We start from the raw sequence: 15967 nt of genomic DNA, 5'->3' as shown, positions 1-15967 counted from the left end.
CTACCAGAATAACCCATTATCCTTTTTTCAAAAAGTAACATCTTAATTCTCTCTGTGTGTGTATGTGTGTTGGGGCATGGGGGCGGGGGGCAGTGTTATTAACTGACCAGAACCATCTGGACTTACAGAAAGTGATTCACTTTTCTGGTGGCACTTTAACATTTTTAGCGACTGACAAGTGTGAAAACTTAGATCTAAAACACTATAAGTAGAATTAACACAAGATTCCCCGTCATTATACTCATTTCCTGTAACTTCAGTGCTTTGTGTTATACTTTTTTATCCCCAGAATTAACATGGAAGAGTTTATCATTAAAGTTGTGAAGAAAAAGTAAAAGCATTATCCTTACTAAATATACTCACTAAGAGACTCCCTCTTCACACAAACAACCTGCCCCTAATTTTTTCCCTTCCTTAATCTTTGTGCCTGTTTTGAATGTCTTCTGGGTACTTTCTTATATCTCACAGGTTTTGTACAAAGAAAATTTGGGGAAAGGAACCCCAACACCTATCACTCCAGAGATTGAGAGAGTCAAACGCAATCAAGAGAACTTTAGCTCGGTATTTCTTAGGGGGCAAAAAATAAAATCCCTTAATTCTTATCTCAAATAATATTTTTTAACACATTAGAAACATGGTTTTTCTTCCTGTAAAATTACTAAATTCATATAATGAAGATAATGATACCAAATATTACCTTAGTTTTCAACCTAAACCTAATTTAGTATTTACTTGAGTTCTGGTGTGAAATTTTAACTGTGTTTTCCCTGAAACATAGTGGTAGATCACTTTCCTTAAAAACCCATAATACTCAGTGTTTGTTCCTCCTTCCCCAAACCCTCCTTTAATAACAACAGGAATTTCTAACTGGTGTGACACAAATCGAAAGTAAAAATCTAACATCCCTTTAAAAGACCAATGTTAACTAGAATTTTATTTGTACTTATTCTGGCTCTGTTTGATGTATTTCTTGTGTTTGTAGCATTTTGTAAAAGAATGTGATTCTTAAATATTTTCATTCAAGAGATGGAAGAGCAATTTACAGTTAAGTCAGAAATGTGGCTCAGCTATTATTTTTTGTATACCATGAAAGATAGAAATGAGCTTCCCTTTGGAATAGTTTAAGGATCATTGAAAGCTAATATTTATTTAGCTTTTAATATTATTAATATTTATTTTATTCCCCCAAACCTCTCTCTCTTTCTCTCTATCTGGTTCCCTAATTGAGTTACCAGCTCATTATGGATATTAATTTCAGTCAACTTGAATATTATTTGATAAGGCCTCATCCTTCTCTCTTTGAGTGAAGACCTGTAAGTGACTCCTGCCTGCAGCCTGGCAGCTGTGCCTTTATTAATGCCACTCAGACAGGCATCGCACTGTATGTGACAAAATGTCAAAGATGGTCAGTTGTCCTATTTCTTAAAGTTGTCTTGGCCTCATATGCCATTACAAAAACAAAAAAACTTTTAGGGACTGTTTTGAAGATCAAGTCACCTAAAAGATGGGTCCAAGCTGATGTGACTGTTGGTTTTGTGCACACAGATTTTGTACAAAGAGAACTTGAGCAAGGGGACCCCCATTGCTGTCACTCCTGAGATGGAGCGAGTCAAACGCAATCAAGAAAACTTTAGCTCGGTATTCTGGAGAAAGCTCTTTTAATTCCATATTTAAAAAATAATAATTTTCTAAAAAACAAAACTTCTCACTATTAGTCCCTTTAAAATAATCAATTTAACATTTTTAAAATTTCATCAACTGAATTCTGTTTTCCACGTCATTTACTTACCATTTTATTCTAACATTTTATACCTTCCATAATAGTCCCGTAAAACGTTTAATTGGTTCCTTTCCTTCTCTTTTCAACTTCTGTGTTGCTGCTGGGACTTTTGAAGTTCATTGATGTCCAAAAAACCCAAGCACTGTAGCTCTTATTTACTTGGGACTCTTAACTTAAGATGCTTCCTGGTTAGCTTTGTCCAGAAACACAGTACCCAAGGCCACATGTAGAAATAGTGGCTCTTGATTGGGAATGGCAGTTACCTTCACCTACATCCTATCTGGTTAAACACATGACAGAAAAAGAAAGTAGCTCAGTGTTGGAACCCAAAGCAGCCTTATCTTGATACTTGTGCTACAAGCCATTCCATGAATAGAAATCCAGACCTTCTGATTTCTTTTAAATATACAAATCAGATCATAAACTTATATTTAATGTTACTTTTTATTAATATTGTTGAAAAGTTCTGTAATAGTCTATAAAATTTATGTATAAGGATCTTAAGAGTTACTTACACCTGAGATAGAAAATCAAATGTCAATAGTGAAATTTAGCTGGATATTTTGGGGGCAGGGGAGCAGAGCAGGGTTTTGATCCAAAGTAGTTTTTGTGAGTTCATATATTTTCAGAAAGTTTGATCCTTCCACATGATTAGATCAGTAACTTTCTTTGGTCCCACTGTCTTTTGGTTTTGTTTTCCTTTGTTTCTAATTACTGTTGACTAACAACCTTTCAATTTTGTTAAGTTGTCAATGTAAATTAGTTTCACTTTTGGAATGTTCACTGTTTTCCCTGTGGGATGATGGTGGTGGTGGTGGTGGTGATAACGATGATGATTTCTTCTTTTGGAAGAATAAGGTTTGCATTAATTTTCAAAGTTATATTTTTTTCTTCAATATTAGAGTAAGTATATTGTTTATATCTGAGATCTTAATGATCCCAATGATCCCAGACAATTTTTTTTCCCTAAGTAACCATTAGTATTTGTTACACAAGTTGCATTTAGACACAATTGTCCGGTGGTTTATATAGCTTTTAAGATTCCATGGGAAAAAATTAGTACTGTGTATTAAAACATTAACTTTCAGACTTGACCACCTCCATAACTTGGATTTACTCAACAAGGACCAATTTTGCTATACTACACAGATTTGGCCTAGGGTTTTAAATATTTGTTATTCTGCAAAACAGATGTTCTATGTAGGGAAGATAAGTATTTGCCAATCTAATTTAAAAATAATTTTCCTATTATACACTAAGCACTTTAGTGCTCTTATGAAATTATTTGTAATTTTTTCCTTAATTCCCAACATGGGGAACACACCTTCAATATAATATGAGTTAATAGTGAGGTGAATATCAAATGCACTGAAAACATAGCTAAGAAAATACAGAGCATATTCTCATCCCGATCTGTGTGGAAGAAATAGGTTAACTTGGTGAATTTGTCATTCCCGTTTGATGACTGTAGTCTCATACTAGGGTCCCTGCAGGACAGATGAAAGGGCTGTTTTGACTGCTCTTGTTTTTTCTGCATGCTTTCTTGTGTTGTACAGGTGTTGTATAAAGAAAACCCTGGGAAAGGGATCCCAATTCCCATCACTCCAGAGATGGAGAGAGTCAAACACAATCAAGAAAACTTTAGTTCGGTATTTAAAAGAAAAAAATCCCTTTAACTATTTTTAAACCAAAAATTAATGGCTATATTTTAAATCTAATCAGCTTATCCCAATAAAAACTCTGACATGTCTTGTTCACAACTTAATGCTGCCATTTCCTGTGAATCCGTTTCCCCATTTTGGTTAAACATTAATACCATCATTTGACTTAAAAAAAAAAAAAAAGCGTTCAGTAGTATATCCTAGCCCTTAAAAACATAACCTTCTCAGTGTCTAAGCACCCACATTTATCCTGCTTTGGCAAATTTGATGTGGACGTAAAGCTTACAAAAATGTACTTAGCAAAAATCGAACTATCGGCCTCACTTCCTGTTCTAACCTTCTCTGTCCCTACTGGTATTCGTACAGATATTGTGACTTTTTTAGCATCTTGTCATTGCTCTCCACTGCTTTACAAATAATTAATTCTTCCCAATATGTTCATGAAAACTAAAAATTAAATACTTGGACTTCTTTTGAAACTCAACAAAAGAAGGTTTGTGCATATGTACCTTTATTTATACAGTGTTTATTAAAAACCCAGGTTTGTTTATGTGGTTTATTAATAACATTTCCAAATCAAAAATAACTTCCTCGGTTCTCCTTTTGTCTCTTAACATTTTTACTCTTTTTCTTCCTCATAACAAACTGGGCGGGGCAGGGCGGGTACTAATTGTTCCCTTCCATGGTGCACTCTTGCTCCGAGCTACAGAGATTAATTCAATCAACAAAAGTAACAAAACTTTCTTTTCCTATCTCTTAGTTTTTTGCTGCTCTTTCCTGCATTCCCTTACTTAAAAGTGTGTCTTTAGGCTCCTACAGGTTGGATCTAGAAGCTTCTGGTATTCCCTTCCTCCTACCTATTCTCTTCCTCTTTGCCCTTCTTCTCCCTACTTCTCCCTACTTCTACTCCCTCCACAAAAGGGGGAAAGTGGTTGATCGCTCTCCTTGTTCTGGATGCTTTCTTATCATACAGGTGCTATACAAGGAAAACCTGGGGACTGGAATTCCAATCTCCATCACTCCTGAGATGCAGAGAGTCAAACAGAATCAAGAAAACCTTAGCTCGGTATTTTGGAAAGAAAGTGAAAAGAAGATGCGACTTAACCTCATAATTATATAATACTTAACATTTACTCCTTTTTAAAACCCACTATCCTTCCTTTGTTTCTAATATACCTCACTTAGCAAAAGGACAGTACTTTTTGCATTTTTATGTTACTACTATGGATTCAACTTTTTAAAACATTTTAGTTCTGATAGTGATTCCATCTGGTTATCTTTAAATATATATATTTTTAACTTGCTTGGATAACAACAAAACTGAGTTCTAACAATCTCAAACCCCCATATGATTGTCGGGAGGCACTGTACTCATAGATGAAATAACATGAGTAACTGACAGCCTTTCCCCAGCAGCTGAGGTCCTTGCTGCCCTAGAGACTCCGCTTCCCCAGCCAAACCTTTGCTGCCATTAAAGTAGTTTGTGGCAGCTTGCCAACCCATTAACTCCCAGCTCCCTGGACTACTGTGTCATTGAGTAACAAGGAAGTTGAACTCACACAATCTTACAACAAATGAAATGTTACTTAACTTTTTTTTTTTTCTGGATGCTTTTCTCATTACACAGGTGTTGTACAAAGAAAATATGGGCAAGGGAACCCCTTTACCTGTCACTCCAGAGATGGAGAGAGTCAAACACAATCAAGAAAATATTAGCTCGGTACTTTGGCAAGAAAAGAAAAAGCTACTTCTTTAATGATTTAAAATAATACTTATTAATCTTACTTTTAAAAAAAATTAAGTTTTGTGAATTTTGTTGATCCCATTTATCTTTCTCTCCTAGAAGGCTACTCTTAGCTTTAACCCCATAATAACAAGATTGCTTTAATCTATAAAGTTCTAATATCAGGAAGTAACAGATTTTCCAATAAAATGTCCTTTCACTCATTTGTCCCCAAACTTACTGTCTACCATCCTCAAGGTCTCTTTGTTTTATGTACTCCTGAAATCTGGGGGGTGGCATTGTAGGTATGAAAGCTCTTTCTGGAAAATTGGAGTTGTGATTTTGTTGTCTGTTTTTGTACCTGTCAGATTTAGACAAAGAGACCTTGGGAAGAATAACCCCTGATCCTCTCCTCCAAGGATAATGGCATTTCTTTTCCATTTGGTACTTTAAAATATTAAAAAAAAAAAATCCACTTGTTCTTTTATTTGCTTGGATAACAACAAAATTGAGTTCTAACAATCTGAAATCCCCCATGTGCTTGTTCGGAGGTACTTCGCTCAGAGAAATGAAAAAAATAAGATCCACTAGTGGTTTCAGAAAATAATTTATCAATTTACGTAAAAATGAATTGTCACTCAAACTGTTTTTTGCTTTAGCAGTTTTAGTTGTTTTATCTTCACTGTGGTCTGTAACTGCTAACTTTTAGCAAACCATTTCCTGTAAGCCTATGCTCTGTGACATATGTTTATAATGTAGCGGGGGTTGGGATTTGTATGGGAAGATGTTAGCTCATGTTAGGCAGAATCTGGTGGGCCTCCACATGATTGGTGTCTGCAGCTTTCTCCTGCTCTAAAGTGCGTGGCACCAGAATTAGCCAGGGTATTTGTTAAGTCAGACTGCTGAGCGCTGTCCCACAGCTTCTCATTGTGTGGGTCTGGTGTGGGGCCAGATGATTTGTGATTCTAGCAAGTGCTCAGGTGATGCTGACCTTTCTGTTCAGGGACCCCACTTTAAGAAACTCTACTTTAGCAGAATCTTTCTCTTGAATGCCATCTCCCAAACCTCCCGTGTCCCCATGAATGACACTGGACAGAGATACTGAGGTAAAGGATTTATCATGACGCAATTGCTGAAAACGTTTTTCTTTACTGATATGTTTGGTGAACTAAAGCAGGAGGCAGAGCGTAGAAGACAGCAGGGGGAAAAAAAGAGTAGGAGGAATCCTTGTTTTGGGGCCCACAGTTTTATGGATGTGTCTCTATGAGTTTAAGTGCTACAAGACAGGCCAGTCCCCCACTGCCGTAGGGGGAGCAGCCCCACCTTCTCGGTGTCAGTCAATCACATGCCCTTCAGTCCTGTTAAGATGATCTGTCTGGTGCTTGAAATGCATAGATGAGCAGTGAAATGAAGGCCTTCTCTCATCCCTTTTGGGTACTCTGCAAGTTCTGTCTTGCAGTCTGCCAGGATTTCAGGGCACGGTCCTATCCTGGAAATACGAATCTTGCTGTAACTACACTCAACTTCGTTTAGAAACCTCCTTTCCACCTAACCTTATTGCCCAAATGGTTTGGCACCCTGAGCCTCATAAAAAATTATCTATTCCATTTAATCTTTTGGTAACTGTATTTTTTTTTTTTCTTCTTGCCTTTTTGGATCCACTGGACTCGTGTAGGTTTTGTACAAAGAAAGTGTGGGGAAAGCGACCCCAACCCCTGTCACGCCAGAGATGCAGAGAGTCAAACGCAATCAAGAGAACATTAGCTCGGTATTGTCTTGAGAAACGAAAGTGTTTTTAATTTTGCAAAGTAACCCCTGCAGTTTGGCCTGCTCCTAACTCCATCCCAGGTTAAAAACAAGCAAAATGCCAGTTTTTAAGAATCTCCTGTAAATAATATACGACACTTACTATTGCCATTAACTGGGTTTAAGCTTTTTTCTTGAGAGCTGTTCTCACTCATGTAACAGATTAAATATGGAGTTTTCACCCCAAAATTGGATTATGTTGAATGGCTTGAATATTACCTTTCATGATTTTCGGGTCCAACTTTGTATCTCACAGGTGTTATACAAAGAGAACCTGGGGAAAGCGACCCCTACACCCTTTACTCCTGAGATGGAAAGAGTCAAACGCAATCAAGAAAACTTTAGCTCGGTATTTCGGAGAGGAAAAAAAGAAATTGTTACACTTTTAATAAGCCTGGCAAATATGGTTATATCACTAATTTATCTCACAGTTTTCCAAAAACTTCCATTTATTTTTAAGAATTCTTCTTTACCCACTTAAAAACAAACCAACCCAACCCACCCCACCCTACCAGCTCAACCTGATTTAATTCTTTTTTCGTCTTGTGCTTTATACAATAACATTTTAATGGCTTTATCTTCCTGACATGTTTCTTATAGAGTGTGATTTAATTGAGCCATAACACCAGCTAGATGATGGTTTTCAGAACTGGTTTTCTGCTCTCTGATGTCTGGATGCTCTCTTGGCTCCTCTAGGTATTATACAAAGAGAATATGAGAAAAGCAACTCCGACACCTGTTACTCCAGAGATGGAGCGAGCTAAGCGCAACCAAGAAAACATTAGCTCGGTATTGTTGAGGATTAAACACAGGAGTAGTGCAACGACTTGAAAAATAACATTTTAACATATAAACACGCCTTTCTCATTCAACTGGGAAACACACTAAAATTAAAAAAAAATGCAACATCTTGAAAAATAACATTTTAACACCATAAAAATTTTTGTGCACCTTATTCAACTGAAAATTTACTTTAAAATTAACAGAACCATGCTTTTAAATTCCAAATGATCATACTAAGAAATAACAATTGCCAATGTCTTCCTTTTCTTTTACTGGGGGGTTGGGTAGTCTTACATAACCAACTGTAACAAATTGACTTCCTAACATCCTCAATCTCCTGCTCCTCTTTATTTTTAAGGTACTTTATGAAACAGGTAATATTCTGAGACGGATGCCGCCTTTGGCTTTGATATTTTGGGTTTTTCATGTCTAGAGGACTTTGATTTCTGTATTAACATTGGTTTATGAAATCTGGGCATAAACCTATGAAAATGATCGCTTGTTGGAAAGGTAGTTGTTTTGGAGCATCTGGCTGGCTCAGAAGAGCATGCAACTCTTGACCTCAGGGTCATGAGCTAAAGCACCATGCTAGGTGCAGAGACTACTTAATTGAACTTTAAAAAATTTAAAAGGATAGTTTTGAATGACAGAATCCCATCTAGTGTCAAATACCATACAATCTGCTGGTGCTGCAATTCCTAGCAAATTCCAAAGAATACTTTCTTCCTGTCCTCTTTGAAATTCTATGCCTTGTGTCCTTTGAAAATGAAAGTTATACTTTCAAAGTCAAAACATGTCCTTTCTCTCCTAAGGAGAGTCCTGCCCATTCATCCTCATGCTGATAAGCTGTTAGTCAAGGGCATCACTGGGTCCTTCCAGATGACTCAAGCTTCCCTCCCCAGCTACTTTTATCTCCATGTGTTGGAAAAGTTTTTAAGGCTTCAGAATTAGAACACTACCATGACCTGTACTTAATTCACGGTCTCTCCTCTGTCAGGTTCTTTATTCTGATAGCTTCCGGAAACAAATACAAGGCAAAGCTGCCTATGTCTTAGACACTCCAGAGATGAGACGGGTGCGGGAAACCCAACGCCACATCTCAACGGTGAGTCAGCAATTTCTAAGGAGTGATTGGCCTGTCTGCTGGATTGTGTGGAAAAGGAAGTGATCACACCATTGTATTTTCACAAAATCAATTCATGATTTCAGGTGAAATATCATGAAGACTTTGAGAAACACAAGGGCTGCTTCACACCAGTGGTGACGGACCCTATCACTGAACGAGTAAAGAAGAACACACAGGATTTCAGTGACATTAACTACCGAGGAATTCAGAGAAAGGTGGTAGAAATGGAACAAAAACGGAATGACCAGGATCAGGAGACTATTACAGGTATATGAGCGCTTGGGGTAGGGGGTGCAGAGGGAATCAACTCTAAGGGGTAGAAGAACAAGAGTAGCATTAGTCATAGGAAGCTAAAGGATAAAGCACTTCAGCCTGTGTTTTCACCAGCTGTAAAACCAGACTATTATTTCACAGCTTACAAAGCTGGTATCTTTCCTACCTTAGGATTTGTTCTCTGAGAAGTCAGGACCAGAAATAAGCTAAGTTGGTGTTTGTCCTCCTGTGGTTAAGTTCATGCCTTGCTTTCCAAGCTATTAGGAGTCCTCCAGGAACACCTGTTTTGACCCTTGATCTCACCTGCTTGCAGGTTTTCGTGTCTGGCGTACTAATCCTGGCTCAGTGTTTGACTATGATCCAGCAGAAGACAACATCCAATCACGAAGCTTACACATGATTAATGGTATGTTATAGCATACAACATGAAGGTCACCATTTAATGGGCTAGTGTCAATGACCTCTAGGAAACTAGAGTTATCAGTGTTCTGATTTGTCCTTCAGCATAAAAACACTGCAGACTAGTGAGATGGTATCATTTTCCAGGCAAATTTAAGTCAGGGAAAGGACTGTCTTACTGCCTCTGTGTAAATCTTTTTCAGGCCCCATTATTACCATTTTGTTTCTAAAGAAAAAGTAGTACATCTTTCTTTCGAGAAATAATGGGGAAAAAAACAAAAGGGAAGAGAATGAATTTGACCTTTGGCAACCTTCTGAAGACTCATGTCATCAAGGAAGACTGTTAATTCAACAAAATAAGCCATGCCTTTATGTCTTCTTTTCATGTTAAAAATGTAGAGTAATAAGTAATGCCTGTCCTTAAAGGATTTATACTCTAGTCTGCTGATGGAGAGAAGTCAATCAGTGGTTACACCCTGAAATGCAGTTTTAAAAGGTCAGCACACAAATTGTGGGAACTCAGGTAAAAGGCTTCTGAATTCATTTGGGGGAGTGAAGGAGGACATTATGGAGAAGTTGAAGGAGTTTGAATGTGAGTTTTTGTGAGCCAGGAAAATGGGCAGGGTGGAGGGAAGGAGTTGTGGTCCAACACAGCCTCTGGGATTTGAACCTGGCTGTACAATTCAGCAATTATGTGACCTTTGGTAAGGTACTTACACTGTCACGTGGAAATGAAGATGGCAACCATACATAGGGTTTTGAGGGTTTAATTCATGGGAATCTACTGGAAATCGTGCCTACCAATGAACCCACCCGACTCTCGCCAATCTCATGCCTGTCGGCCCCCCTTCCCGCCAGCGCAAGCGCAGCGCCGGAGCCGGGAGCATTCCCGGTCGGCCAGTGCACTGAGCATCAGTGGAGGCGAGGACAAGTCTGAGCACTCGGAAGCCGCCGACCAGCGCCTCTCCACCTACAGTGACGGCGGCGGGGTCTTCTTCTCTGCAACCTCCTCAGGTAAAAGTGGGCAGCCTGCCCGCTTGCCCGGTTACTAGCGCAGATGCTTTGAGTTAAAAAACTAAAACCAAACAAAACCGGATCATTTTTTCTGATGAGAAAAGACTAGAATTGTGGAGAGGTACATGAAACCAGATGTTTTATTTTCATTAACTTTATTAGAGCCTCCTTTCTTGGAAATCACTCTTTTTAAGTTAGGGGACAAGAGGGCACTGCTCAGCTGTTTGACACAAATTAAGTGATGTCTAATCACCTTTTCTTCTTACAAACTACCTTCCTTCCACCTTTTAGCTTACAAACATGCAAAAACCACGGAGCTCCCACAACAGCGATCATCTTCAGTTGCCACTCAACAGACAACAGTATCCTCCATCCCATCTCACCCATCTACTGCTGGGGTAGGTAACCAATCAAGAGCTTACTCCAGTCATTCTTACCTTCCAAATGTGCAGTAATGATTAATAGTATTCTGGGTGGGGTTTTGTTCTTTCTTTTTCAGCCAAACCTATTTTAGGAAATGTTCTTTTAATACATCTCATGTTACCAAAAATACCAGAAGCCCTTTGTTACCAAACTCAAACGGACTAAAATCATTTTGGGGCTCACTGGTCCTACTAAAGTATCTGCTGCTTGTAATCGTTCTTCAAGAATATGTACATGTGTGCATGTGTTACACATATAAGTGTGTCATTACCTTAGATCTCCCTTAGATCTCTCTATTTTGAAGAGATAAATCAATCATGCTTACAGTTCACCAGACTACTTTAAAAACTTAGTTTAAAACCCTGGACTCATCCACAATGCCACAAAAACATAATTCTTCAGGGTTGAAGTATAAGTGTTTATATGAAAAAAAATATTTGCATGAAGAAAACTCTCTTTACTAAAAGACAAAGATCTCAAGTATTGAGACCCATTATATTTCAGGAACAGAATCTTAAAAAGTTGTCATCTCTCCTGAAATCATAAATGCAAGGCAACTCCAGTCAAAATCCTAGAAGCATTTTATATATTAATCCTAAAATCTATTTTAAAGAATGATCTAATTTTAAAAAGACAATAGAAAATTATTAACTGAGCCACCCAGGCTCCCCTAGTCAGTTAAGCATCTGCCTTTGGCTTAGGTCATGATCCCAGTGTCCTGGGATCGAGCCCCATGTCAGGCTCCCTGCTCAGCTAGGAGCCTGCTTCTCCTTCTCCCTCTGCTGCTCTCCCTGCTCATTCTCTCTCTTTCTCAAATAAATAAATAAAATTTTTTTTAAAAGAAAATTATTAACTGGATAAGAGCAAAACATACTATAAAGCTATTATTAAATATTGATTTAGCAGGGGAATAGATATGAAAATAGATGAGGTCCAGAAATAGGACCCTCAAAGGATTACAAATCAACAGGGGGGGAAAATCAGAATTGTAAAATACTTGAGAAAAGTAGATACTAATTTTATAGTATTGAGGACAGGAAAGGCCTTCCTCAACAGGTTCTAGAACCTAGGAATGTGAAAAGAAATGACTGCATATTTGACCATAAAATTTTACATTTTTTATAACAAAAACATGTCAAACTGGGGGAAAATAGTCACAGCATACATAAAAAGATTTATAGCCAAAGAGCCTAACACTCAAAAATTCATTGGCAAATTATTCTCCTTCTGGTCAAAATAAGAAAGACATGGAAGCAAATGAATCTACAACTTACAGCAAAAGAAACAGAAAGAGCCAACAAAAAAGATGTCCACCATAACTGCAAACCAGGACTATGAAAATTAAAACAATAAGCATTAGATTATTATGGTAGCAAATTTTTTAAAAAATTAAAATGCACATACCACTTGACTTACTCCTTTCCCCTTTAAAAGTTTTTTCTAAAATACTTGCCTAAAGGCAAACATTAGGGGATTAGTGTAAGAAAAAATGGCTAACAATTAAATGTCTAGAAATATGGAAATGGCTAATTTGTGATCTTATTAAAATACAGAATTCTCTGTAGCAGTAAAAAGTATATCAATCTATATTTATATGGAAAAGCCCTGAAGCTATATTAAATGGAAAGAATAGGACAGAGTATTAATCAGAGTAATCGTTTTATATATATGTAGGCAGGAAGGGGAAACCTATCCTCGAATATGACTATATGTGTGTATATTTGGGATGCTAGGAAAAAATATGCAAGTTACATACCAAATTACTAACCAGTACCTGCATCTACGAAGGAAACTTGGGCACTTTCAATTTTTGTTGTTTTTGTCTACAAATTGTTAGAATTTTAAAAATTTTATTTTGCAGTTGTAAACACATTTGAGAGCTATGTTCTTACCACATTTTTAATGTACTATAAAGCTGTTATCATTAAATATGGATTTAGCAGGGGAATAGATATGAAAGTAGATGAGGTCCAGAAATGGACCCTAAAAGAATTACAAATCAATAGGGGGACAAAAATCAGAATTTTTTATTTTGATACATTCACATTATTTTTTACATTCTTGTTCACTGCAGATTGAAGCTTACGTACACATCCTAGAGATCTCCAGAGCAGTAGGTCTCTAGACCTTATTCAGATTGCTTAACTGGAACTTTATGCTTAATCATTAGTAATTCCCCATTTTCCTATCATGTTCCAGATTTTTGTGTTTTTTTGGACATGTGGAGGATAGCTTTTAGAAACTTTTACTACTAGTCTGCTCTCAAATTCCCAGGGTGAAAGATATATGCAGTACTGCTTTCTCAAAAGGGAAGAAAATGCCATATGCAAAATAAACTCATTCTTTTTCCAAACAGTTTTATGAATATATTATTAATATACTATTACAGTCATATTGAAGTGTACAGGTCCACTGATTTTGTCATTTACAGTTATTCAACCACTACTACAATCTAATTTTTTAACATTTCATCACCCTAACAAAACCCTTGTACTCATCAAGTCACTCTCCTTCCTGAGCCTCTCCCTCCCCCACCATCCAATCCAAGGGATCCACTAATGTACTTCTTTCTTCATCTTTGCAAGACATTTCATATAAACGAAATACTTGATCCTCTGAGGTTCATCTAATTCTGTCATACAAAGTAACTCATTGCTTTTTGTTACCAAATACTCCACTATATGGAATTACCACCCTTTTTCCTTCATCATCAGCTAGCAGGCATTTGGGTTGTTTCCATTTTTTGGCTGCTATAAATGGTAACTGCTGTGAATGTAGATGTACAAGTTATTGTGCAGACCTGTTTTCATTCTTCTTGGGTTTATCCATAGGACTGCAATTTGGTAACTCTGTATTTACCATGGGAAGAACTTGCAAAAAAACTTTTCTTTTTTAAAGATTTTTATTTATTTGACAGGCAGAGAGGCAGGCAGGGAGAGAGAGAGGTGGAAGTAGGCTCCCTGCTAAGCAGGGAGCCTGATGTGGGGCTCAATTCTAGGACCCTGGGATGATGACCTGAGCCAAAGGCAGAGGCTTTAACCCACTGAGCCAGCCAGGCACCCCCCAAAATCTCTTTTCAACGTGGCTGCACCATTATACATTCCCATCTGCAGTTTATAAAATTTCTCCACATCCTCCTCAATACCTGCTGTTGTTTCTTTTTATCACCATTCTAATGTGTCATGTGGTATTTCATTGTGGTTTTCCCTGAGACTAGTAATGCCAAATATTTTTTTCATGAGCTTATGGGCTATTTGTACATCTCCATTGGAGAATGCAGATCCTTTGCCTCCCACCTCCCCTCCCACCTTTTTCCAGTATTGAATGGTTAGGAGTTCTTTGTATTTTCTGGATGGTAATCCCTTACCAGATGAATGATTTCCAAATACTTACTTTCCTGGTGGTAGCCGCACATTCTCGTTTGTGCAACTTAAATTTGTGGAGTAAGTCATAAGAGATCTTAAAATTAGGTATTCAGGTTGGTTGATGCAAATCTAATACAAAATTTTTTTTTACCTTTTTTCATCTTATAAACAGAAAATCTTCCGTGCCATGTACGACTATATGGCTGCTGATGCAGATGAGGTGTCCTTCAGAGATGGAGATGCTATTGTAAATGTCCAAGCGATTGATGAAGGTTGGATGTACGGCACTGTGCAGAGGACGGGCAGGACCGGCATGCTGCCCGCCAACTACGTGGAGGCTATTTAATAAGCATGTCAGAGTGTTGCACCTGTCTGAGGACCTGCACGACCTGCAGTCAGTATTTCAGTTCAGACTCTCCACTATTACCTAAGTCCTCAAGCTGCCTAATGGTTTTTCTGTGTCAGTATGATTAATAGTTGTATCATCCTTTAATCTGTTTCTACATGAACCTCAGTAATTCTCCACTAAAACAAATGTTAATCAGATTTACTACATTATTTTCTGGATGTGGACATAAAACTTAAGAGACAACATTAAACCCATCGGTTCATTTTTAAAATTGTCATTATTAAATTTACATAGTGTTTTAAAGGAAGTTTAATTATAGAATAGACATTTTAAAAGTTTATGCACTGTTATTGCTGTATCAGCCCAGAGTCTGTCTCCATTATGAAAACGTTTGACTTTTTAAACAAGGATTCTGAACATGTTAAACACATTAAAAAAAAATGGCAGAAATACTCACCTTTTCCTTGTTTACTGAATGCTGATGCTTTTAATTCTAGTCCAGTTCTGAAGTTATAAAGGTGATAGTCAGTATAAACAGTGGATAAGCTAGTAATAAAGTCTGTCATTCTGCAATAAACACCACTGATCTAATGACTGTTAACTTATTTTTAATAGTTTTATTATCGACAAATTTCAGTAAAGCAAATCCATTACTTTAGAGTTCACTAAAAAAAATTAAAAAGTACCATTACAAATCCACAAATGTAGGCTTTCTCAGAACTAAACTATGTTCAGCAAGCTTCCCTTATGGCTAGCTGCTAACATTTTAGAAACAACTGTGGGATCAGCATGCACAGCTGGATGGATGGCACTGCATTCCCCATCCCTACTATTTCCTACAGACCTGCCCCCTGCAATATGCCCTCGGCCAGAGCCCATCCAAAGTGGTGTCACAAGCCCGGCAGTGTGCAAGCAGCCCTGACAGGCTCCAGCACTGCTCCACAGTGACTCTTGCCCTCAGGAGAGGGGAAGGCAACCACATACGCCGGCCCAGCCACAGCTCCAGCAGTGGACTGGGGGCAGACATCAGGCCTGACTGTAGGCCCCACCCACCAATGAAAGCATCTCAGAGGACAACACAGGAAAAGCAACAGCCAGTTCCATAACTGTTGCATCTCTAGTGAACACCTGGTCTGAATCAAGCCCAAGGTGGCCCCCAGACTGGCCTACTAACACCATGAGGACAAAACCCTGTCCACAAGTGGCAAAGAGAGCCATTGCAGATGACTGGATTGAAGGCAAACGTGACTCAACCACAAAGAAGG

At 37.9% G+C, this 15967-nt stretch overlaps 1 protein-coding gene across 32 annotated transcripts in view; it reads left to right on the top strand.

Moving 5' to 3' along the window:
* NEB (nebulin) overlaps positions 1-15307 on the top strand; it is a 202116-nt gene extending 186809 nt beyond the window's left edge. For 12 of the 32 annotated variants that reach the window (XM_032857789.1, XM_032857787.1, XM_032857780.1 and 9 more), the window contains 14 exons: positions 469-561; positions 1546-1638; positions 3337-3429; positions 4415-4507; positions 5069-5161; positions 6840-6932; positions 7227-7319; positions 7667-7759; positions 8751-8858; positions 8963-9146; positions 9466-9558; positions 10410-10565; positions 10857-10963; positions 14526-15307. In XM_032857789.1, the coding sequence (XP_032713680.1) occupies positions 469-561; positions 1546-1638; positions 3337-3429; positions 4415-4507; positions 5069-5161; positions 6840-6932; positions 7227-7319; positions 7667-7759; positions 8751-8858; positions 8963-9146; positions 9466-9558; positions 10410-10565; positions 10857-10963; positions 14526-14699 (1566 nt within the window). In that variant the 3' untranslated portion in view covers positions 14700-15307. The remainder of the gene's footprint in view (positions 1-468; positions 562-1545; positions 1639-3336; positions 3430-4414; positions 4508-5068; positions 5162-6839; positions 6933-7226; positions 7320-7666; positions 7760-8750; positions 8859-8962; positions 9147-9465; positions 9559-10409; positions 10566-10856; positions 10964-14525) is intronic. The other 20 variants (XM_032857785.1, XM_032857770.1, XM_032857763.1 and 17 more) reach the window with 19 other exon arrangements.
* The last annotated feature ends 660 nt before the right edge of the window (positions 15308-15967 follow it).

The sequence above is a fragment of the Lontra canadensis genome, unplaced genomic scaffold (assembly GCF_010015895.1).
Source record: "Lontra canadensis isolate GAN:19392208 unplaced genomic scaffold, GSC_riverotter_1.0 scaffold13, whole genome shotgun sequence".
In the NCBI taxonomy this organism is placed as follows: Eukaryota; Metazoa; Chordata; class Mammalia; order Carnivora; family Mustelidae; genus Lontra; species Lontra canadensis.
This window is presented reverse-complemented; position numbering and strand designations above follow the sequence as displayed.